General features: G+C 37.6%; 1 protein-coding gene across 1 annotated transcript in view; it reads right to left on the reverse strand.

The window, feature by feature from the left end:
• LOC103033205 (SH3 and multiple ankyrin repeat domains protein 2) overlaps positions 1-26,942 on the reverse strand; it is a 230,313-nt gene that overhangs the window by 15,143 nt on the left and 188,228 nt on the right. Inside the window, exons 17-24 of the mRNA XM_049483310.1 lie at positions 23,503-23,638; positions 19,791-19,871; positions 19,650-19,658; positions 13,752-13,775; positions 10,779-10,838; positions 10,287-10,411; positions 6,370-6,481; positions 1,162-3,538 (exon numbers count right to left, since the gene is read on the reverse strand). Coding sequence (XP_049339267.1) covers positions 1,162-3,538; positions 6,370-6,481; positions 10,287-10,411; positions 10,779-10,838; positions 13,752-13,775; positions 19,650-19,658; positions 19,791-19,871; positions 23,503-23,638 — 2,924 coding nt within the window. The remainder of the gene's footprint in view (positions 1-1,161; positions 3,539-6,369; positions 6,482-10,286; positions 10,412-10,778; positions 10,839-13,751; positions 13,776-19,649; positions 19,659-19,790; positions 19,872-23,502; positions 23,639-26,942) is intronic.

Raw genomic sequence — 26,942 nt, forward strand, 5'->3', positions numbered from 1 at the left:
TGTTTGAGTAAATGTCTCTACTGTCCAATAAGGGTGGGAATCACAGGTCTCACGATACAATATTATCACAATACTGTGGTTCTGTGATACTCAATATACACACCAGTCAAAAGTTTGAACACAGAAGTGATCCAGACTATAAAGGAACACATAAGGAATCATGTAGTAACTTAAAAGTGTTAAACAAACCAAAATACTTTGAAGTATTTAGGTGCTCTTATCTGGGGTGGTCCTGATGAGTGCCAGTTTCATCGTAATGTTTTTGATGGTCTTTCAAAAGTTATAAATGTTTCAGATTGTCTGACCTTCATTTCTTAAAGTATTTTTTTTCTTTACTTAGTTGAATAGTTTTTGCCATAATATGGATTAGAACATTATTCAAATAGGGCTATTCACTGTATACCAACTCAAACTCTTCAAAACTTGTTTGATGCTCTCAAACACATTAAGAAACAATAAATTCAAGTAGTTAGTTAACTCTTGATTAGTTCAGCACAGCTGTTAACTGAAAGCCTGAATTCCAGGTGACTTGTCTGCCTGACATTAAACCACTAAATCCTGATTGTTTCTATTCAACCATTACAGAAAAAAAGCTTTCATGTTTGATAAGGAACATGACTGAAAACCATAATTGTTACTGTAATAAAACATATATAAACAATATTTAAGTAAATCTACTGATGTGAAAATATAATGAATAAAATCATAACATTTCTGAACTTCATCTTAAAATCAATATTTTCCTGAATACAAATCAAACAGTTCATGTCCTCCAAACCTTTAGTTTCGTTATGTTTGTCTAGTTTTTACGTCTGTTTTCAAACACACAGATTTTGGGTGGATTCCTGTTACTGATCTGTTACTGAATTATTAAGTGGAGTAGAGAGAAAACAGGCAGCTTCTCCAAGTGTCCTGTAGGAGATTTCAAAGCCCTCACATTTTCAAGGTGTAAATAAGTTATTTTACTGCAGAAAAAAGGGTTTTGGATCATCTAAACCTGTAGCCTGTATACAGCTCAAGGCATTTTACAAGGTTAAAGTAGCTAAATGTATTTGTCAAAATGCCTTTTAGAGAAAAATGTATTCTAAGTCAACAATGGAGGTTCCTATAAAGTCCAAAATCTTGAGTGGTACCATCTTACAGTAGACTGTTGTGGCTCACCTGTTTGCGAAGCTCCGAGGTCCAGTCGGGGAGTCCAGAGAGTCTCCTGGTTTGGGCACTTTGTCCCGGTTCATGTGCTGCAGGATGGAGCTCAGTTCATTAATTACGTTGGCCTTAGGGTCTGGATTTGATGAGGGTGGGCTCCGGAGCTCAGGAGGGTCTCCCCAAAGCTTGGAGCTTCTCTGAGTGGGTGTTTTGGGCAGTTCTGACTGGGCAGCACCGTCCGGTGGCGGAGGTGGGGCAGGAGGTGGTTGACTGAAGGTTTCAGGACCTTCCTCGATCAGGGGATCCCTGTAAAGTGCATTGCTTTTGTTGATGATGGGCTTCATTTTTGGTTTTGGCGGTACAGGAGGCCGGTCCACCAGGAACGCCTGACCATCTGCATAGACCGTGCAAGTGTCCAGCGCTTCGCCACCCTCCGACGACAGCGTGGAGATGCTGGACACAGTCGAGATGGTGCTGGTGGTCTCCAAGTGGGGGTCTCCGCTACTCCGGCTGTCCACTTCTTCGATTCCAGAGTCTGTGATTGGCTCAAAGCTCTCAGGAGGAGGCGGGGGGTAACTGGGAGGGGGCATGCAGTTTGAGATCCCAATTGGACGCTTGTGTTCCGCACCAATTTGCGGAGGTGCATGAGGATGATACGGAGGTAAGGGTCCCCCGGTCATACTGTTTTTCCTCTGCTTCAGAATTTCTGCTATCTGGTCCTCTGGGATGTCAATGCTGTTGGCGAACTCCAAAGGAGGAGGTAAAGGTTCGGCAAACACAAACTCCTCATCGATATCCACGGAAGCCAAGGGTGGAGGGGGGATACGGAAGGGTATTTTGATGGGTTCATCGATGGAGCTGCCTGTGATGCTTTTGGTTTGGTGTAGAGCAGGTGGCTGAGAGTTGGGCACTGTGGGTTTGGTACCTGAATCCCTTGTTTCTGTGGGTACACCGTCTTGTAGATGGACGCCCTCCTGCTTCCCTCCATCACCTGTGCTGTTTTCCTTGGGCTTGATGCCATCTACAGTGTGTACCATCAGCAACCCCGCTGACTTATGCTGTGATGTGTCCACAATATCAATCAGCATGTTCTTCTTCTCTTCGGCTTGCTTGCTATCTTTCAAGCCATCCGTTTCGTATTTGGTCTCTGTCATCTGCCTCCGTAGACCACCGCGACCCATGGAGCGACTTAAGTTGGCTGAGATGCCTGAGCGGAGCTTGGTGTCGATGAAGAGGGGTTGGTTGAGGTCTGGTTTCTGGGAGTCTGATACCTTTTGTGGAGGTGGAGGGGCCTGTGGTTGCTCTTTCATTGCTCTATCTCTGGCAGCCAAAGCCAGGGCAAGAGGGGAACTGGGGTCTAGAGATTTGCCTGTAACCGGATGATGGTAACTTCCATTGGAATTGTAAGTCTTTACCGATGCTGGAAGGCTGACAGGACTGTCTAGATCAGTTCCTAGGCAGTTCCGAGTTCTTGTATTAAGAGGTTCCCGCACGATTGTGGGTTCTGGGGTGTTAAAGTCCGTCACATTTCCCCCGCTACTGCTATTGCCACTCACGCCTCCTCCACTTCCCTGCAGGGCACTCAGCAACGAAGCTGGTGGTGCCATAAGTGTCCGTAATCCATCATTACTCGAAAACATGCCCTCATCTATGGACTTGGACTGCCGCAAGCGAGGGGTAGGAGCGGGACAGTCCTCGTCCCCTAAATCTGTAGACAAAAAGGCCGGTGAATTCCTCCGTGCTTCTAGTCTCTTCTCTCGATCACGAACCGCCCCAGCAATCGCAGCTGCGAATGGGTTACTGACGCCGAAGCTGTCTTCAGGTCTCAGCTGACCCGCTGAGTGCTCTGGAGTGGTCGTCTCAATCTCCATGCTGCTACCCTGGCTGCTTTTGCCACTGCTGCTGGTGGACGGCTCTTTGACGATGATGGTGGGGATGGGGATGGAGCAGGTCTTCTCCGGACTGTCCTCCACATTTGGCTGCTTGACCAGCATACCTTTCCGCCTGGCTGGCTTGGCGGGGATGTAAAGAGCTTTGTTGCCAACTTCCGAGTACGGATTCTCTGGCACTGATGCCCTATTCCGATTGCGGTTGTTCTGCTGGGAGTTTTGGGTGTCGAACTGTTCCAAGTTCGGCAGCTGAAACCCGACCCGGTCTCTACGAATAGTGCCAGTGCCAGCGTTGCCAAACCCTCTGCCCAACGGAGGCTGGGCAAAGCCAGGCTGGTTAGGGCTGTAGCCTCGGCCAGTTGGGGCAGTAGGGCTAAAAGGGGGCGATGGAGGGGAGACACCTGGTGGAGGTGGGATGTCTTCTGATGTGTCGGGCATGGAGAGGCTCCGGGTGAACTTCAGCAATGGAGGAGTCAGGAACTGCTTCTCTTCTTCTGTGATTCCTGAGCAATACAAAGAGTTATTGTATTATACCTTAGATATTTGTGATATTTTAATAGGGTCAGTTTTAAATTAATTTAAGCAAGTAAAAAAACATTTCTTCCACGGTTTTGTAGATGTAGATGTCCTTATGTTTAACTCAACTTAAATCAATGTTTAATCAGCCTAAAGAATACATTAACAATAAATTCAAACATTTGCACTAAAGCTGTTGGAGACAATCAAATAACGAGTGGTCCAAAATCACACCAAACTCAAAACCTCTTACACAGATGATTGACCTATTTCTGATACTGAGCCACATTACAGCTCAGTACAGTAATTTCCAGCCAATTTAGAGCATTTAGTTTGTTCCATTAAATTAGCTAGTTAATTAACTGCTCAAACATTAAAATACAGACACTGTTATCAGTGCCTGTGCCAGTACAGAAATATCACTGTTAGAATAGAGCACGTCCATGTAAATACCTCAGTTGGAATAGAGCAGTCTGACTGAGGCTATTCTGAATACAACTTTTATATGCGATTGAACAAGGTGGATAATCTTTTAAACAATCCATTAATCAGAAGAATAATAGCCTTGTAAACACCTGTACCTGATTAGAACCTCAACTGGAATGTAATGTTTAAGTACGTATTGCTCATGTACAATGTAAAACTCTGGAAACATAGCTAGTTAGCCAGTTGCTGTGGCTCCTCTAACGCTGGCTGGCATCACCTGATGCTCGTTGTCGGATTCATGGTTACGTGTACACTAAGCGAACCTACACTTGCGCTTCATGTTTGATCTGACTACTTGTAGCATGCATACAAACCACGACAACAACAACGAGCATCATGTGATGCAAGCCAGCGTGAGAATACTAATGGATTATTAGGCTACATGTAAATGTAGCCAATGTAGCAGTTAAATGTTTGGACACACTTATGGAAAATAAATAAAGAAATATTGTAAGTTTGGATAAATGGAGAGTTATACTCAGACTATTGGTGAAAAAAGTAGATCAATCAATCAATCAACCTTTATTTTAACTCGGATGTACATTGAGGGAAGCCCTCATTTTCAATGTAGCCGAGCATTTACAGAAACAGGGATTGACATAACAGAGAAAATAAAAGGTACATTTAATTGCTGTAAATGATCAGTAAATAAAATATAAAAACAGATGAAAAAAAAAAATATATATATATATATATATATATATACATATATATATATATATATATATATATATATATATATATAATACATTTAATGATTATAATTAAGTATGGTTTAAATGACAAAAAAATAAAATCAAAAGAAAGTAAGACTAATACAACAAAAATGGGTTAAAATTAGTTAAAACTAACCTGTAAATAAATGAACTAACAAAAATAAAAGCAATAATAATAATAATAATAAAAATAGTAATAACAATAAAAGAAAATCTAAATAAGATAAAAAGCAAAAATACAAAACTATTACAATAATAAAAAATAATAATATAATAACTATAAGAATAATAATAATAATAATAATAAAAATAAATAAATAAAATGAAAATAAAATAAGGAATCAAAATAAAAAAGTAAATAATAAAACTAAAAGAAGAAGTAAAATAAAAGTTAAGAATAAATAAGATTAAGTAAAACAGGAACAGGCTGTCTGAAGGTGGTTAGATATTAATAGTTTAAAATGATTGAGTGACACCAGTGAGCTGAGTTTTAGAGTGTCCTGTAGTGAATTCCAGCTCACTGGTGTTCTGTAGCTAAAAGCAGATTTTCCCACTTCACTAAAAACTTTTGGAACCTGGCAGCTGATCCAATCACTTGAGCGAGTCAGATAATTACTGTTCTTTACATTCATCAATGAAGTGATGTATTCTGGCAAATGACCGATAGATAAAAAAAACTCATATTCTAGAATCGTAATGAATTCATTCGGATTGGAGGAAAGCTTTGCATGTAAACATAGCCACTGTCTTGCATTCCAATCTCTTTCCTTATACTAAGAAACACAGAACATCAGTAAGCCGAACAGCTGTATGAAAAGCTCTCGGTTAAGCAGGACTCAATCAGAGAGCAGAGCAGAGTGTGATGAGCAGAACAGACAACGTCAATGCCGTAACCCCCCTGCTTCAGGCCATATGGTCAAACAGCCAGGGGAGCGTGAATAATATTACCACATATTAAAATGCACTTGCTGATCATGCCATTTCTTCTCCAGAATGTGTAATTAGTTCTAATGGCTCCATCAAAGGAATCCGGAGTGGCAAGCAGATCAGCCTAATTTAACGATAATCGAACTTAATGAACTCGGTTCAACCGGCGAGACGGAGCCGGCTGTGCGATGAAAGCGTAATGAACCCTGGGAATAACGATCACGTAAAACATATAAATAGAGCCGCAGGTTAAAATAAGGCTCTGCGGAACTGTTTTCTGCTCAGCAAAGGAAATCGAGTCATGAAGGAAACCGCGTCACCGAGTCCGTATATAGCGCGGGCAAGTCTTTAAGCAACATCCTGCAGCATCTGAAATAAACTCTGAAATACTATAATTAGCCTGAATGAGTCAGGATTGTTTTAAAGTCGTGAACGGCTCTTACAGAGGAACACAACAACACTGTTAATCAGTGAACTTCCCCAAGATCATTGAATCATATCATAGCGGCGCTGTGGGTGCTGTATTATCTATTACAACGAACTGCAAATAGAAAGCAGCTCGGTAAATATATTTATACACCTAATGTAGTTATGAAGTCATGCAAGTTATTAAAGAAAGATCAAAACTTATTCATCACACTGTGAGATGAATTTTCACAGTATGTCTCAAGATTTGAGAGCTTGCTTACCTATAGACTTCTGCCTCCTCATCGTGCCCTTAGGTATACCCAGGTACCCCCCCTGGGGGCCGCCGGGAACAGTGGGTGGGACGACAGCTACCCCTTGCCGCTCATACATGGACTGTATGGAAAGAGAAGGGAATATAAAAGATCAGTATAAATGCATACATTCAGTGCAATCTTCAGTTTAGCAACAGTTTGATAGCCTAGTGGATAACACTATCGATAGGCATATAAAGTAATCTAGAGCAGTCATTATCAAAATACAGTTTAGATTATGTATCACCAATGACCAAACTAAAGCTGATCAAATACCACCTACAAGCCATTTTACAAGAATATAATATGGATATTTAACCCTCTATCGCATGATATTTATATTTGTTAAGAATAAAAATCATTTCACTTTTTAGTTTAGTTTAGTTTAGCTTGGCATTTCTGTTATATCTTCTGAAAAATTAAGAACCAATGCTTCAGCCTAACTGCCTTGTGAGCTAACTGTGTAATGTTGCCCTGAGGAAACAAAAAAAAAAAAATGTTTTAGGAGGTAAATTAAAACAACAATTTCAGGCTTTCAGAATATAGTCATAATTTAAAAAAATAAAGGACCATGTAATAGTGAAAATGTGGTTTGTTGCCTGAGGGCAACATCATGCCATAGAGGATTACAGGAGATTTAAACTTCTATTTCCATGCTGGATTACTCACTGATATTTGACAATAGTTTAAGAGCACCATGCTGCTTAGATAAAGTACAGTACATCTTGCTTTTTGATGTTTTTTTTTAGTAAGGATGCATAAAGTAAAAGTTAGCTGCATTGCTAACTGTTATTCTGAACTGGATTACTCACAGATAGATGATGATCGTTGATATCTGACAACAGTTTGAGAGCACCATGCTGCTTAAATACAGTACAGTAAGTCTTACTGTTTGATGTTAGGAAGTTAGGAAGCCTAGAGTAGAAGTTAGCTGTATAGCTAGCTGTTATTCTCAGCTGCATTACTCACAGACAGCTTGTGATTGTTGATATTTAACAATAGTTTGAGAGCACTACGCTGCTTAGATACAGTATAGTAGGTCTTAATGTTTGATGTCTTGAGTTAGGGTACATATGTACATATTGATATTTTATCTAATTGTGATAAATGTTCTTATCATATGAACAATATACATATCAAGGACATTAATAATGTTTAAAGAACACTACCCAAATGTACATTTCATTACAGAGAGTGTAAAATTCTGTAAGATTGATGAAACAGAAAATAAATGCATTTGAATGTATCATATATAGAGCAGTGGTTCTAAAACCTTTCAGACCATCTACCACCAATAACCGAACTAAAGCTGACCAAGTACCTCACACATGTCCTTCACCTGTTGTGTGGAGCTTCCTGGCTTTTGCAGTCAGTACGTTTGTATCACAGTAAGTTGTTGTTTGCTTAATTATTGTTTCTGTTTAATAAAGTTTTCCTACTGAGAATCTCGGAAGGATTTACACAGAGAAAAAAAACAAGAGTGTCAGACAGTAAACTAAAGTTTTTACTATCCTATTTATCTATTAAGTGTAATGTAGAAACTGTAGTGAACTATTGGTGACTGTTGGTTTATAGAGCAAATCTTGTATATAGAGCGTCTGTGTGTGTGAGTGTGTGTGTGTTTAACGAGCAGGGGTGTATACACGCTGAGGGTACACATAGCTCACGACGCTCCTGCATGGCTAAGATAGGATTGGGTGTCTGACTGCTGACTGTTGTCAGGGTTTTAATCAGTCAGTGGCGCACTACCACAATAGAAACACGCCAGAAATGTACCTGAACACACCTCACTTCCAGACTACCACGCCCATCAGCGTATATATATATTCATAGACTTTAATAATATATTATCGGCACGGGCGCAAGGCTTAAAAATAGACTGTTGATGGGGTGTAAGGTAGCAATGAGCATCACAACAAATCTTGTGCAGGGTGTATGATAGGGCCCCAAGTCCCAAAAGTAATGATTAAAGCTCCAGGACTTCAGAGAACTCTAGGCTCATCTTAAATAAGGACTATACAGGAGATCAATATGTGTATGAGACACTGAACACCTGTGTCAGCAGGAGACTTTAGTTAAAGTTATTAAATATAAAGTAAACTGAGGGAAACGGTTCAGTAATTATCATTATATAAGTTCAGACCGTGCACAGTCAGCAGTGTGCGCCCCTCAGCTGCTGAATTCAGTCATTAGAAGTTCTGTCTGGACACTTTTGGGCAGTTTATGCAAAAATGTAAAAGTAATGAGAAAAACTTTTAAATACAGAAAGATGAGTTGGGGCAACCTGAACCGTGAGGGTCAGTTCACTGGAGAGTTGGGCATTTTCCTCATTTTATGCACCTTAATCTATTTATAATCCAATTACCAGAACTGCCATGTGTGTTTAATTGATTTGAGCATGTTAAAGCATGTAAATGTTGAAGAGTGCAGCTCTGCAGGCCGCACAGATGATTGACCTTCCTGAGACCTTCCTATCTTAGAGATCATCTTGGCTTGCTTGCTTTCCTTTTAAACCCTTTAACATCTGGATATTCCATTTGGTAGAGCACACTTGAGTTACTTGAGATATATCTTACTAAAAGCTCAACCTAATTATGCCACCTTAATCAATTGGCAGAGTTACAGTATACTGGAGTAATAATATCCACTGTAGGTCACTCTATCTTTTAATAGTTTCAGTTTTTGTCCATAAATCACTCCACAAATGCAGATTTGTGTATTTGTATATTTTTTGTGTTCTCAGAGGTAAGCATATATTTAACATAACTTGGTACAACACATACACTTTATTAGTGTTTTGTATTTGTTGTTTCCTATTATTACATTTGATAGAGGTGTATGTTTTAAAGATGAGGGTCAGTAAAATGAACATATTTTATTCTATGAATATGTGAGTTACAATTTTATTTTATAAACTACAGACAACATTTCTCCCAAATTCCAAATAAAAATATTGTAATTTAGAGAATTTACTTGCAGAAAATGAGAAATGGTAAATATAGTGGAAAAAAACAAACAAAAAAAACATGCAGTGCTTTCAAATTCAAATAATGCAAAAAAACATGTTCATATTCATTTAGAAACAATACTAGAAACTCAGGAAGAGTTCAGAAACCAATATTTGTTGGAATAACCCTGATTTTTAATCACACCTTTCATGCTTTTGGGTGACCTTATGTGACTTTTGGCACAAACCAAATTGTTCAAACTTCTGATGCCTCCACCAAACTTCACAGTGGGTGCAAGATACTGTGGTCTTTGCAAGCTTCATTCTGTTTTTTCTTTGCTTCTGATTGATGAAGGGCTTTTTTCTAGCTTTCCATGACTTGAGCCCTGCTTTTAGGAGCCTGTTTCTTACTGTTTTTTTCTGTGCACTTCACCCTAGCTGCCATTTGCCATTCTTTTTGTAGGTCACTAGATGATTATAATAAAAACTATGAAATATAATCAAGAGGAAGATGGATGATCACAAGCCATCAAACCAAACTGAACTGCTTGAATTTTTGCACCAGGAGTAAAGCAGCATAAAGTTATCCAAAAGCAGTGTGTAAGGGTTATTCCACCTTTATGAATATAAACCTGGTTGTCTTTGCATTATTTAAGGGTTATCTGAAAGCTCTGCATCTTTTTTGTTTATTCAGCCATTTCTCATTTTCTGCAAATAAATGCTGTAAATGACAATATTTTTATTTGGAATTTGGGACAAATATTTTTAGTAGTATATAAAATAAAACAACAAAGTTAATTTTACTCAGATATATATTTATAAAAAGTAAAATTAGAGAAACACAGTTTACTTAAGCAGCATCCCAGTATAATAGAGGCTAACACTGGAATTAGATTAACATTACAGTGAAAGATGCAGTCAGAAGATGCAGTACACTTACATTGAAATCTGTGGGCGTTGCTATACAGCGACTGGAAGGCCGGGGCTTTATTGTGGCCACCCTCATGTCCACTGAGGCATTTTCCCTGCCAGTCTTCTGGGCCGGTGCTACTTCATCCACTTTATCTGAAACAGAAAGATAAACCCAAACCTGAGGAACAGAACACGATAAGAAACATCTCTTAACCTTTACTAAAGATTAAAAACGGAAACCTCCATCGCGCCAAAAAGCCAATAATGAGTATTTATTTTCTCATCAAAGGAAACTTTTGATGAGATTTAAAAATACATAAACAAAAAAAATATTTAAACAAACCAACGAAAAAGCTGATAAAGAGACCGGTCAGCCCCCAAAGCCGTGCAAGCTCCTCAGAGTCAGAGCCAATGTTTAACTGTTAGCCACTGCCACGCTAGTAGCCGCATGCTAGCCAGTCCGGTTATATAGTTTAGTCTGATCTGTTAATAGCCTCCATGCATTTGGGTGATTGATTACTTAGTGTGACTTGAAATACAATCCTCTTCTTCAGACCCTCAACATTAGAAGACTGAGCATCTACACAGAGACGGAAGAGAAGAAGATTCAGAGAGGGACTCAACGCTAAACACTCTACACAGGCTAACCACACACTGTACACTTCTATACACACATACATACACGTAAAGATACACACATACTTTCAGTTATTCAGTTCAGAATGTTAAACTTATAAATTATATAGATGTTTTACACACAGAGTGATCTATTTTAAGTGTTATATATTTATTGTTGAAAATTATTATAACCCAAAAATCAGTGTCTCAGAAAATTTGAATATTATATAAGACTAATTGGTACTTTTGTCAGTGTGGGCAGTGTGCCAAGTACTGCTGGAAAATGAAATCTGCATCTCCATAAAAGTTGTCAGTAGCAGAGGGAAGCATGAAGTGCTGTAAGATTTTGTGGGAAAACAAAACTGCACTGACTTTAGACTTGATAATAAAACACAGTGGATCAACACCAGCAGATGACATGACTCTCTAAAGCATCATTTTTCATTTTCCAGCAGGACTTGGCACACTGCCCACACTGCCAAAAGTACCAATCGGTCTTATATAATATTCTAACTTTCTGAGACACTGATTTTTGAGTTTTTATTAGCTGTAATCCATAATCATCGACAATAAAAGAAATAAATGTGTAAAATAGATCACTCTGTGTGTAATACATCTATATAATATATAAAGTTTTGCATGTTGAACTGAATTACTGAAATAAAATAGTTTTGAGATGCACTTGTACATGTTATTTACTTTATCAAACTAGTTAATATATTTATCTTAATCATTTGAGATTGCTGTCAGATCACAAAATTATTCATTTAATGTATAGAGAGGAAAACCACGCGCCCCCCACCCCCCTACCCTCATGAAGGAAAACTTCAAATCAGTTTGAATTGAAGTGAATGGGAAATTGCAGCTTTTTAAACAGCTTTAAACTGTGCATATTATAAAATACTGTACAAAACAAGTTCATGAAGCTCTTTTCACAAAATCATTCTCACATAAAGATAAAGATCTCACCAGCCACATTCTTACCAGTTTCAGTACCTTTCAGAATGAGCCGTTTAAGGGCTCTGTCACTTTTATGCAAATTATCTCGATTGCTGGCCATGCCATGTATTAAACTGAAGACCAGTCCTTCACAACCATGGTTCATTATGGAACAGCAATTAAATGTTCTATGGTGTTAAAAATAACAATTTTTAAGAGTGCAGAAACATGAAATAACACACTAAAGACCCAAAGACTCACCAAAGACATCTGTCACAAACTTACAAAACGCAAGCAAACAAACAGTCTATCAAACTTTTTATTCTCTATTCCAGGGGTTTCCAGCCTTTTGCTGGCCCATTAACCCAAATGTTTTTGGGCCCACATCAAATTTTAATCATCAATTTAAAATCTAGAGAAATAAAGCACAACACTTTATGTAGCCCCATCAAACTGACTGACGGTGTTGAATTGCCTCAGGATGTTTAATTGTGAAAGAACTTTGTGTTGTTTTTTTTTAACAATATAGCCATGATGAGTAAAACACATAAAATAATACTGAAACATTTCACTCAGACTCATCATAATATCAATGAACCTAATATCTAATTTCTACCTAATTTGCCAGCAAGCTTTGTAAGTAATGTGATGATACTGTTCCTAAAAAGTGCTAAATGAACTTAATTTGTAAAACTAATTAAATTAAATTGCTCTGTTATGTTAATATGGGTGATTTTGGTTTATTTTAGATTAAAGAAGCCGTATGCATTATATTTTTGTACTAATTTACTTTTAAGCAAATATGTTCTTCATTGATTTGTCCTTTACAGGGTTCAAATCTGTTTGCACTTTAACCTTTAATCCCGCCCACTGCCCATTTCCCAATCCTATTTTCACACCCTGGGTTGCCAGGTATGGAACACAATAGCAGGCAAACACAGAGTGCTGCATCCCCTGCATTCTTCTAAAAAGCTCCATGAGCAGAGATGCCAGTAAATACTGGCAGTGCGTTCGATAGATTGAGACAGTTTAGACCCCAGAAGGACTACAAGACAGAAGCTGAGCTGCTAACTTACTCTTGAACTGGTGAGCACTCTGTGTGCAGCTTATAATGGATATAGCTTTGGCTAATGCAGCGAACAGTGCATCAAGCTAGCTGTTAACAGCCTTATATTAAGGTATAAATGAGCTGATATACAGTATAATGTAATGTGCAAACAATAAAAATACTACAAATTTATATATATTAGCTTATACACTTTCTGAGAATGACTCGTCTTGCGCTCATTCATATAGGTTTCAGAGTCCTCAACCTGGCAACCCACAAGAGTCTAGGAAGAAGTAGGCGTGGCAGACAACTCTCTCCAGTGTTTTGAAATTTTACTGCAGTAACTTGCTGTCATTTAGTTTATATTGTATATTTAAGAGTTTTTAAGTGAAAATTAGCATTTGTCCATTGATTTATATGACACCTTTTGTGGGTTTTCTGAACTCAGCATCACTTCATCATCATTACAGTCAGTTACCTTTACACTTATGACATTTAGCATTTATACTTTCACCCAGATTGAGTTAAAACGTTATTCCTATTTTACAGAGGTACAGAGGTGTTATCCACTGTGCCACACCAGCCACGGTCCATACTAAAGATTCAGCAGAAAAATACTACTGCAAAAAATACCTGATAAACTTTTAAGCATTCAGAAGAAACAAAAAAAAAAATGTTTTTTTTGGTCTTTTTTTAACTTACTAAGACTCTGATTTAGCATAAAATGCAACAAATGTAACAAAATATATGTGACGTAAAACTGTGTAAAAAATGAAACATGCAAACATAAATACCTGTAAACAATAGGCTCTATTGCTATTATCACAATACATATTTTTACTTGCGGTATTACGTTATGATATAGAACACCATTTCTCAGGAACTTACCACCTTTCTTTTTCCTCAAGGTGGCTGAAGAAAAGGAGTAAAAATCACACTGTACACGTCAAGATTCAGTCAGACTCTCTTTCACACACACACACACACACACTCATCTATTCACTATATTCACACTCATTCAGACACACAATATGAGCGGTACACATCAGCAGTGGGGTCAGGAGTCTGACCTGCTGGAGGACGACACCATACAGAAGCAGCTGCTGCACTGAGACTGAAATGTTCATGCACGGTGACCGAACACCATATAACACATATAACACCAAACATCAGCAGCAGCTACTGCTACTGACCATGCAGGACCTCACCATCATCACAACACATAACAGCACATTCCATATCAACACGAAGGGCACTATCTTTAGTAGAGCTGATCTTTGGGTTAGCTGTCAATTGTGCACTGTGCAGTTTGATTCAGGGTGTATGTCAGTGTGTCTTTGCTATCATAACGACGGGAAAAGTACACCTTGTGCGACTCAAAACAGGCAAATGGCATGTACTAATTATCTTAATTAATCATGGGTGTGTTTTGGGCGTAACATAAAACCAATCAGAGTGTCACTTGCCGTTCCCTTTAAGAGCCAGGTGAGCTCTGATTTTGGTGGATTACTATATCAACAGCGCACCTACCTGGACGTATTTAACATGTAACATGTAATCTCCGACATGGCACCAACCATTTAGCAACACCTTAGCAACCTCCTGGGTTATCAAAGCAACCACCTAACAACACCTTATTTTATATTATAATACTAATGTCTGATAATTAGTATAATTCCATAATTATTTAATTGTATTATTATGCTTTTATCATTCTTATATTACTGGCATAGAATGGTGTTAAATTAACAAAAGCATCATTTATCGCAATCATTTTTCTTTTCAAATTTTTATCCAATTTTCTCAGCAATTTTTCTCTATCACTAGTGATGTCCCAACACCAGGAGGGTGAAGACTAGCACATGCCTCCTCCAAAACATGTGAAGTCAGACTCCGCCTCTTTTTGAACTGCTGCTGATGCAGCATTACCGAGTAGCATCACAGCGCACTCGGAGGAAAGCACAGTGACTCAGTTCTGATACATCAGCTCACAGACGCAGCCTTGTGCTGATCAACATCACCCTAGGAGTGATGAGGGGAAAGAGCACCATCTACCCACCCAGAGAGAGCAAAACCAATTGTGCTCTCTCAGGGCTCTGGGAGCTGATGGAAAGCTGCAAAACCGGGATTTAAACCAGCGATCTCCCTGTCATAGTGGCAGTGCCTTAGTCCACTGAAATTATTATTAATAATTTTATTTCTGGAATATACAAAAATTGTTATCGTGACAGGCCTAATTAAAATACTGACTTTAAATCTGATTGGTTGATAAATGGTTTCAGCTGTTGTAAAATATTACTACACTACACAAATAATGAAATAACAAAAACACACATCATTTAAAAATCTAAATGCCACCAATTATTGCATTTATTAATGCATTATTATGAAAGGTTTAATATAAAAGACTGCAAAGAATTAATAGCAAAATAGCAAGTTTCATAAGAAGACGTTCATAAACACAACTGCACCTGTATGTAGAGAACATGTCCATTGGTAAGAGTTGCTGACAGAAATCCGTTTTTGCACTGAACTGATATAACATGATTTCACGATGTCATCACCACACTGCCATATTACATTACCAGAGAATGATGCTTTATAACTGGGTTACAAACAGAATCGTAATTTTTATAATGTAATTGTAGGCCCCTTATGTCAATACAATCTCATTTATCTCATAAAACATCATAAGTTATCTTAAAACTACTGACAAGAGCTCATAAATATAGGCATTTTTCCAATAAACTGTATTGTCAGCAGATTGCTTTATTACTGTGCTGTTAGAAAAGTTTAGCAAGTTTAACCCTTAGAATACATACAGTAGCTCCAGCAACAACAAAAACGATACTGCAGATTACAAACTTTTCACAGTTAGCCAACAGACAACCTATTTCCCAAAACTACAACTCCCAGGATGCATCTGATGATCACATGGACACAAACTCAAACAATCACAGAACAACCTCATTCACATTCATTATCCCCTGAATACTAGCCAATTTCACCTATTACTCAATAACTTTGTATTTATAAAGCTGTATTTTTGCAAAGCATTGCCTCTGTTTTCAGCTTCATAACAATATTTTATTTTCCATTTTTGTTCTTGACAGATTTTTGTGTCTTTGACCCTTACATTTTTGGGATTTGCTTACATAGTGTTTTTCTATTTCTTGGCCATGTTTTCATCCCTCGTTATTCCCTAGCAACCAGTCAGCAACACCTTAGAAAACACTTGGGATACATAACTTAGCAACTGCCCTTCTCAACTGCACTTTATCAACCACCTCTGATATAATAGCAACTGCCGATCAACAACTTAGCAACACCTTAGCAACCACCTGACATACCTTAGCCACCTCCTAGTAATACTTTACAAACTATTTCAGATATGATATTAACTTCAAAGCAACACTTAAGCAAGCACCTAAAATACCTTAGCAACCACTTAACAACACTTGAGCAACCAAATGATAAACCATAGCAACATCACAGCAACCACTTATCAACTACCTAGGATACCATAGCAACTAGAGCTGCACGATATTGGAAATATTTGACATTGCAATTTTTTTTCCCCTGACGATATACAGCTCTGGAAAAAATTAAGAGACCACTGAATCAGTTTCTCTGATTTTGCTATTTATAGGTTTATGTTTGAGTAAAATGAACATTGTTGTTTTATTCTAGAAACTACAAACAACATTTCTCCCAAATTCCAAATAAAAATATTGTGATTTAAAGCATTTATTTGCAGAAAATGAGAAATGGCTGAAATAATAAAGAAGATGCAGAGCTTTCAGACCTCAAATAATGCAAAGAAAACAAGTTCATATTCATTTAAGAAATCAGAAATCAGTTTTCACCCTATTATAGCTTAGCCACTGCCTAGCGATACCTTACCAGCTATCTCAGATATGATTCCAAACACACAGAAACCACTTAGCAACCAGTGATGGTATAGTTACTTTGAAAAAGTAATCCGATTACTGATTACTGATTACTCCTTTAAAAAGTAACTTAGTTACTTTATGAATTACTTGATTTTAAAAGTAACTAAGTTACTTTACAAGTTACTTTATTAGTTACTTTCAGCAGCTGCAGACACAACCTCCCGCCGCCTTAACATAAACATTATAACCAGTTTTGCCAATACTCCCTTTATTGTAAAATGCATTTTTAACAGCAACAATTTATCTCTATTAAGTTGAACTATTTCCTAAAATATATATATATATATTTTTAATAAAAATAAAAAAAATAACTTAACATATTAACTTAAATATATATATGGTCTTTCTTGATTTTACTAAACATAAATACTTGTTTTTATAAAAAATATATAAAATAAAGAAAGTCTTTTTTGACCTGACATATTTAACACTGTAAAACTGAACATTGAACTTGTTGTTCTCTGCAGGGCAGCAAAGAGTGGTTTTATAAAACAGAACCGTGTATATGGTCTAGACCAGGGATCACATATTTGCAGACTGGGGTCCGGGTCCGGACCCAGACATTGTCCAATACGGACCCATACCGGACCCTACTACTGAGAAGGATTTAATTCTGACAGTGTTCATTTAAAGCACCGGAAATTTGTGGCAGACCGCTGCCCTGGCTTGTGAATTGGGACGCGGCCGCAAAAAAAACGCCTTTATAAAGAGATACTGGCGAAACCCGAGAACTGGCGAAAAACGAAAACGGGCGGAAACTAAAGACACGCCGAGCGCGAGAGAGAGAGACAGGGGAGAAAGCGAGACGCGTGTGATTGGGGAAGAGCGGAAGGGGAATGGGTAAGGGAGCGGTGTGTGTGTGTGTGTGGAGGAGATGAGGTGGAGAGAGAGAGAGAGAGAGAGAGAGAGAGAGAGAGAGAGAGAGAGAGTAACGCACAGTGACTTAAATAAGTAACTTTAATCTGATTACTGGATTGGAAATAGTAACGCGTTAGATTACTCGTTACTGAAAAAAAGGGTCAGATTAGAGTAAGTAACGCGTTACTGACATCACTGTTAGCAACCTCCAGGGTTACCACAGCAATCACTTAACAACACCTTATAAACTACCTGAAATATGATAGCAGCCACCTAGCAAAAAAGTATCAACACTTTAGCAACCACTTAATAAACCATAGCAACAGCATATCAACTTTTCTGTCAAAAATTTCAAGTCATTAGCTCACGTTTTCAAGACAACTTAAAGTTTGTTCACAAACGGCTTTCTCGTTCAAGTTACTAACATGATCTGAAGTGTGAGCTACAGTTAAATTTATAGCATTTACATTTTTATTATGTACAGAGTCAGAAGTGCGGATTCGAAACAGTCCATACTGAATGTGAAACAAATATACTGTAAGTGTAAATTACTGCATAACTATGACCTATAACCTGTAATAATGTGATGTATATGTAAATTAAAGGTATCACATGTCACAGAAGTCACTTTCACGATCACAGACGTTCAGAAGCTCAATCACAAACACATTAACACAACAGGTAACAAGCTCATGCTTCCAGTGAATTTAAGTGTTTTCAATAGGGGTGTAAAATTATAAAATGTACCATGCATTACAGTAAAAAAAAAAAAAAAAAAAAAAAAAAAAAAATATATATATATATATATATATATATATATATATATATATATATATATATATATATAAACAAACTATAGTGTACTGTGATGCACTGAACCACTTTTTTTATGGATCTCCGTTTCAGTGGCGCTACTATCAACTGGGCTTAGAGCTGTATGATAGGCAGTTTTAGAACACCCATATTGTTTATTAGTCCAGTACCAGCACTGCATGTCTGCAAGATGCTTTTATTTTATCCTCTTATCACTGACTTTATCACTGCACTTCACCCGTCAGAGCTCTAATTCTTCTCTTCACTGCTGAAATTGGGAGTGCAATCATGTTAAGCTGAGCTAAAGGCTAAAGATGTTGCCATGTGGGTCAGCCAGATGTGACTCTTATTGTAGCAGGTTCCTCCAGATTCTGAAAAGTCTTTTGAAGGTGTAGGAAACAGTACTCACCGCTCTCTGGCTTCATCTCTAATTTCTCTAAAGAAAATACTTCTACTTTTAATAGATACAGAGTTCTCTGTGTTTCTGTGTTTTTTATAGTTATTATGATGATGAAAGTGTGAATATGCTGTGTGTAAGTGTGTAAATGCTGCAGTAGTGAGTGCAGTAACATGATCTGTTCCAGCACTGCTTTACTACAAACAAAGATTTTGTAAATTGACATTTTTTAAAATCCATTTCCAAAGCTTAGTTTAATTACATTACTACTTACAAACTGTGGGCTGTAAACCAATAAATTGTTTGCTAAAAATTACCCCCTCAAACAATATATGATTTTTTTCATTGTTTTACAATATTCTTTTACAATATATTAATATATATTTTTTCACAATACTAAAATTACTTTTTTGCGTTTTTTTGTTCATTTGTTTTTTTCTTAAAGGCCCTGGCAGTTTACTGCACAATTTTGTACACTGGATTTTGTATCTTTTCCGGTTAATGACTGACTAAAATAAAATAAAGAAAAAAACGGGTTGTTCTTAAACTTTTGACTAGCAGTGTACACGCCAATTTTACCAATTACAGACAGTGATTGTGAAGCTGCTGTTTAAAGATAAAAATGCTACATAACCTGACCTAGTACACACAATGTGCGTATGAAGGTATGAAGAGACTGTTGTTCGTATGCCCGGATGTTAATAACACCACTGATACATTCAGTCTTAATGTTACAGGCTGAAATATAAGAACACTGCTGCTTACCTTTATCAACTGGAGATACCAACACAACATTAACACACACAAACAATCAATTAACCAATCAATCATTTACTTAATCCATCAATCAGACTGAAGAGGTGTGGAAGAAGAATTGAGAGATTAAGTGAATAAGACTGTGCTTACCTAACTCCTCTAGCTCAGACGTCATCGATTTGGAGCGCATGGACAGGGCGGTGGTCGGGGCCCTTTTTGGAGGAGGCGGGGCTACAGTGAAAAAAAAAAAAGAAGAAAGAGAGCGAGATACACACAAGCTATAATTATGACATTTAAGGTGGACTATTCCAAAAAGAAGCCTTTATAAACGCTAATATACTCCAAGAAGTTCATTTTTTAAAATGGAATGAAACTTTACACATGTGAATATGATGGTGCAATGGTGGTTCCATACATGCTTAATTTGAGATAATGTATTTCTGGCAACCGGTGACACCAACTAAGTGTTGCAAAGTGGCAGAGACATTACAGAGAACTCCTGATGTGTGTGGGTGAGCATTATCCTACTGAAAAATAAAAGTTTTCACTAGAGACAGAAACACATGGCCACCGCAGGATGTTCTGCACATATCACTGAGCTGTTAGTGTCCCTTATATCACTACTAGAGATAACTGAATGTCATATGTGATGGCTTTCAAGATCATCACACAAGCAGTTCACTGTGGCAGTGTGTCACTTCACTACTCATTCAATATTTAAATTTTGTTCCTACATTGTAAATGAATACTGAAGTGATCCAGACTATAAAGGAACACATAAGGAATCATGTAGTAACTTAAAAATGTTAAACAAACCAAAATACTCTGTGAAGAATTTAGGTGATCTGGGGAGCTGTTAACTTGCAGTTTTTAAGGCTCTGATGAACTTATACTGTACAACACAGAAAATTCTTGATCTTCCCTTTTGTGGGGCGGTTCTGATTAGAGCCAGTTGTATCATAACTTTTTTATTGGTATTCACGACTGCACTTGAGGATATTTAAGTTCTTGAAATGTTTTGATCTGACTGACCCTCATTTCTTAAAGTCATTTTTTTTTTCTTTATTTAGTTGTGTAGTTCTTGCTTCTCATAATCTGGATTAGAACATTACTCAAATATTCACTATTCTCTGTATACCTGTAACTCTACCTCTTCACTACTTTACAACTGATGCTCTCAAACACATTAAGAGACAAGAAATTCAAGTAATTAACTCTTGATGAGTTCAGCACAGCTGTTAACTAAAAAGCCTGAATTCCAGGCGACTCTACCTCATAAAACTGACTGTGAAAATCCAGCCAAGGTGTGCAAAACTGTCTCTATCTAAGCAAGAGTTGCTACTTTCAGAATAATCTAAAATATAAAACATTTTTTATTTACTTTATTAGTTTGGATGACTTTAGTATTAATCTAAAATGACTGAGATTATTTCTTCTGTCAATGAGTTGGAGGGAGAGCGGGCACCATTTCAGTGATCAATCCTGACTCTCTCTCTCTTTCTCTCTCTCTCTCACACACACACACTATCCTTCTTCTTCTTCTTCTCTCTCTTTCTGGCATTTGGGACCCCCCTGCAGCCTCATCTCTTTGGCCGCACTGACCAGGGCAGCAGGACGGCACTCTTGAGTGTGTGAAGTGCCAGATGGCCACTCTGTGGTGCTAGTCTGAAAGCGCAGTGTGCCAGGCGGGCGTTTGGCAGGACTTTGGCAGCGCAGGCTGGCGCTCGGTACGTGCCCTCTGATGAACGCATTATGTCCTTAAGCTCGGCACCCGGCCCAGAAGAGCTACTACTCACTACACAGCCTGACCCAGAACACACCATTCAGATCTACAGCACAACACACACAAACACACACTGCAGAGACAAGCAGCTTCCTCTTCCATTCAGGAGTAAAGTACACAATGTGGCCTAAAGTTTGTGGACACCTGTTCTACCAGTGTTGTTAAGGGCATTAATAGTAGGGCTGGGTATCGAAATTTGATACCAAAAAGAGCGAAATGTCTCGCTACTACAGAGTACCGAAAGGGCAAAAAAAATTTGGTGCTTATTTCGGTACTTTGCTTAAAACTTGCATAAACATGCCGAACGTGGAGCGCATGTTCTGTGCTGTCTCTCTCTCTTACTCACTCTTTCTCTCTCTCTCTCTCTCTCTCCTGAGATATAATATAGTGAACACAATATTTTTAAGTGACTGACACCACTAATATAATTCAATTTAATTTTGTCAGTGTAATGCTGATAATTTTTTAAAAAGAAGAAAGACAAGTAATGATTTTTGGGTAACACTTTACTTGGATGGTCCATTTGATGGCCTCTTTGATGCTCAACTGACATTCTACTAACATACAACTACATGTCTATTAAATGCAAATGAACTAAAAGGTGAAAGTAAATGATTCTTTATTGAATATAACCCTACATTCAACTCTAACCCAAACGCTTAATATTTTAGGATTGGGTTTAGAGTTAGATTTTAGGTAAGGGTTAGGTGTAGGGTTAGATTTTAGGGTTGATTAAGGGTTAAGGTTAGGGTTAGGTGTATGATTAGGTTCTATTTTGAATCATTTACATTCAACATAGGGTTAAGTTACATTGAATGGACATTCAATTCAGTGTTAGTTGAATGTCAGTTGAGCATCAACAAGGCCATAAAATGGACCATCCAAGTAAAGTGTTACCGATTTTTGTTCTTAATAAATCGCCACAAACATGCTCATTGTTGTTTCATGGTGACAATATGAGAATGAGGCTGTCGGCAGTTAAATAAATACTTTAGCATTTTTTTTTTTTTTATATATATATTTTTTGGTTACAATTTTGAAAAAAAAAAAAAAAAAATATATATATATATATATATATATATATATATATATATATATATATATATATATATTTACCTTTTACACCTTTCTAGCAGACATTCAGCACTGGGCACAGTGACCTTAGGGTCATGTGTTCATGGCTGCTCCAGTGCATCCCATACTACTGGTCAGTGCTTATCTATGAAGATTATACAATGCAAGCAATGATTAGAAGGGATGTCCACAAATTCTTGGACATATAGGGCGCTATTTTAGTGATCTATAGGCAAGCTGTCAAACATGCAGCTTGATTTAGGGCATCAGCGTGTCTTTGCTATTGCAACAGCAGAAAAAGTACCCATTGCAAGGCTCAAAACAAACAAAAGGCATGTACTAATTCTCTTAGCTAATCATGGGTGTTTTGGGCGTTATGTGAAATAAATCAACCAGAATATATGAGAACTCTCAGTATTTTTTGTACAATTATAGAAATAAAAATTAATAATCATTTACAGTTAGTTTCCTTATAAATGTCAGCTAAAATCTGTACAAACACGTTTTGTCATTTAAAGATTATTTTCTAGAGAAAATATTTCCACATACTGTGAAACCTTTTTGAAAAAGCCTTTAAAGCTTGTATAATCTCCACAGAAGAGCATTGTAGTAGAACAGGACACCCTGAAACAGCCATAAGTTTATAACCCTAAGTTCAGCAGGTCTAATGCCAAGCATGGGATTGAGGGGTCTAAAGCTGTGAAGCAGTAGAGCCGCATTCTCTTTGATGATGGTGCTCCATCCAACCCCTCTTAGATAAGATGATCTTCCAATATTAGTACTTTTTGTACATTTTATGAGGCAAAATGCAATCATATCCTCCACAGCAATATTCGAACGTCTAGTTGTTACTACTATTAAATGTTAGGCAAGCACACCCAGTTCGTACTCTTGAATATTGAAGAACATCAGGAGGAGCAGGATCAGGTGTCCACAAACCTTTGGCCACATATCTGACAGAGAGCTGTAGCTGCATTGCTGAGTTTGTCCTTTAGGGGGCGCTACCTTTTTTCCTGGTGGAGTCGTCTTGGTCCAGGTTTCTGGTGACTGTCACTACTTTAATGATCAGCCGGTTTCCTCCCTGTCGGATCATGTTCACCACCTGCCTGTGGCCCACTTTTACCACGTTCTCCTGATTCACCTGGAAAACACACACACACACAATTGTTGGATACTTTTACTGGTAACAATCTATCAATGACTGACAGTTTCTTCCTTCTACTGCCTAAACTAAATTAAACTAAACACTAAGCAGTTAAACAATTACAACCTTCTACACTGACATGCCACAATGTCATGGAATAGTAACTAGTCCTAGTTGTGTCCCATGACTTTCTTAATCATTACCAATGGCTTATACTTACACATGATTATTCTTTCATGGTGTATTCCCAGTACACATGTGAAACTGTAAAACGTCCCATCCATCTGCATCCTACATCAGTCTTCACTTTAAATTGCACAACTCTTAATATTGGTTTGCCATGAGCATGCAGACCGGGGTTTAACCCCACTCACTAGATAACACCTCACAACTTGTAACAGAGTAACAGTAGTGTAACTATAGAGGTATAAAAGATTAATGGCTGGTGAAAGTGAATGAGCATACCAGTTCTATAAAACCTCACAGTTCGATTATGTTGGGGCAACTAATGATTATTTTTGGCAATCGACTAATCTGGAAATTATGTTTCTGATTAGTCAACAATTACTTTGCATGCTCTCCAACTCTGCTTGCTGTAGTAATGGCTCCTGTTTCTAGCTAAATGCTAAATATGGGATTTTAATGCCATGCAAATGTCCAAAATATCGCCCTTGGAAATGCGTGGAAAGACATTGTCGATTTTATCGACAATGTTTTGATTCTTGTCACAAGAAGTAGACACACAGCGCTGTCTCTGTGTCTGTGTGAGTGACAGGCTGCTGCTGCCTGAGAAGCGCAAGGGGGGGAGGCAGGAGTAAACACGAGGTAACTGCATGGCCTCCATCCATATGGTTTGTAAATGCACGTGTTGAAAGCTGTACAGCTCAGTCCAGCAGAGTTTTGCACAGATATTTCCAGTTACAGCTGAATTCACGCTTTTAACCACAGAAAAACGTTCTTATTTACTGATTAAAGGGCCGATTACTGTTGATTTGATGTATTCCTCGGGTTTTGAGTGCTCAACACTGAATCAGCTCTTGATAGGTCATGGACCTATGGACCGCCATGGATAGGGTCATGGCGATATATATAGTCGAAAAAAGAAGCAGCCAAGCTTTCTAGGCTGGAATATGTGAGGAGAAGAATCTAACTCCACTTTAGAAGAATAAATGACAACACAGACACATGAAATAAGCTGGAGTCCCCAAACAGAACATGTGAGTCAGTATAAAACCACAGGAACCGTCTGATCACAAGCGCACTCCTGTAGTTAGCATGATGTTAACCCCAAAACCACAGCCCTCAGAGCACGCCGTCACTGTCCCACTGCACACATCAGCGTAAATCAGCACAACCGTGAGTAACACCACAGCTCCCTCATGAATAATGAAGATCTGCTGCTGCACGCTGTATACTAAACCAGACAGCGCATAAACACACACACACACACGAGCCAAACTAAACATCTGATATCACCTCATCATCACATCATCACACAGCAAAAACTGGAGAGAAACTGAAATATGAGTTTAGGTGTTGGGAGTTATTTGACAGAGTTGAATATTTCAGTGTTAACACAAAAAAAAACACTAAATACTGCTAAAATCTACAGAAATTTAATTAAACACATCCCAATTAAATAATTACTTGCATAATAGGCATTCCCACCCCAAATCCTAACTTACCATCAGTGTGTATTCTTAGAACCAAAAACACAAGCTAACCTCCCCCCAAATAATAATTCAACAATATCAGACTAAACTTCTTCTAATTTATTTTTTTTATTCTTTTCAGTGTTAGCATAACAATTTAGGGAGTCAAACAAAATATAATTTAAGTAGTTAAGCAGTATTTTTTAAACAATACTGAATAATAAAACTATTGCAATAAACAATATTATTGTCATTTTATGCCACTGATATTTTGATAGTATTACAGTGTAATAATATTGTTATTATTAGTCATATTCAGAAATTGGACTTAACACTCTTTAACTCCTCCGTCTCTGTAGCTCATTTTTCTGTATCTAACTATCTCTCTCTCTCTGTCTCTCTCTCTCTCTTTTTCTCTCTCTTTCTCTCTCTCTCTCTCTCTCTCTCTCTCTGAGGGTTTTACACACACAGCTCATGGGCAGTAGAGGATATGAGTCATGATACTGCAGCGCACACACACACACACACACACACACACACACACACACACACACACACACACACACACAGATGCAGGTTAGTGGTGTGGTCACTGTTGTGGTGGCTGTGTTTGTGTATTAATTGACAGACAAACAAATATAAAGACAGACAGATGTACAGACTGACAGCTATATATACAATAGACAGATTTACAGACACAGACAGACAGATACACAGACAGAAAGATAGATATACAGACAAATATATATGACATATAAACAGACAGTGATTTGATGCACAGACATACAGACAGACAGATATGAAAACTGGCAAATATCCACACTAACAAACTGTTATAAAGACATATATACAGACTGACAGAGATATACAGACTGACTGACAGATATACAGACTGACAGACAGCTATACAGATAGATAGACATACACAGCTACATACATACATACATACATATATAATGCTACACAGACTGACTGATATATATATATACAGACATTTAGGCAGACACATTGATACAGACAAAATGATACACAGACAAATATAAATCAATATACAGATCAATATACAGATAGACCAATATACACACTGATATAAAGACTGATATGCAGACTGACAATACACTGACAGACTGATAGAAAGACTGATATGCAGATATACAAACCAAACAACATACATACAGACTGATATAATAACTGATATACAGACAGATAAACATACAGACAGACTGATATACACACAGACTGATATACAGACTGACCAATATACAGACAGACTGATATAAAGACTGATATACAAACCGATCAACTTACAGACAGACTGATATACAGACAGGCTGATATACAGACCGATCAATGTACAGACAGACTGATATACACACAGACTGATATAAAGACTGACATACAGACTGGCCAATATACAGACAGACTGATATAAAGACTGATATACAGACTGATCAATATACAGACAGACTGATATACAGACCGATCAACATACACAAAGACTGATACACACAGACTGATATACAGACTGATATAAAGACTGATATACAGACTGATCAATACACATACAGACTGTTATAAAGACTGATATACAGACTGATCAATGTATATACAGACTGATATACAGATATACAGACAGACCAATACACAGA

Source organism: Astyanax mexicanus, chromosome 9 (genome assembly GCF_023375975.1).
Source record: "Astyanax mexicanus isolate ESR-SI-001 chromosome 9, AstMex3_surface, whole genome shotgun sequence".
Classification (NCBI taxonomy): Eukaryota; Metazoa; Chordata; class Actinopteri; order Characiformes; family Acestrorhamphidae; genus Astyanax; species Astyanax mexicanus.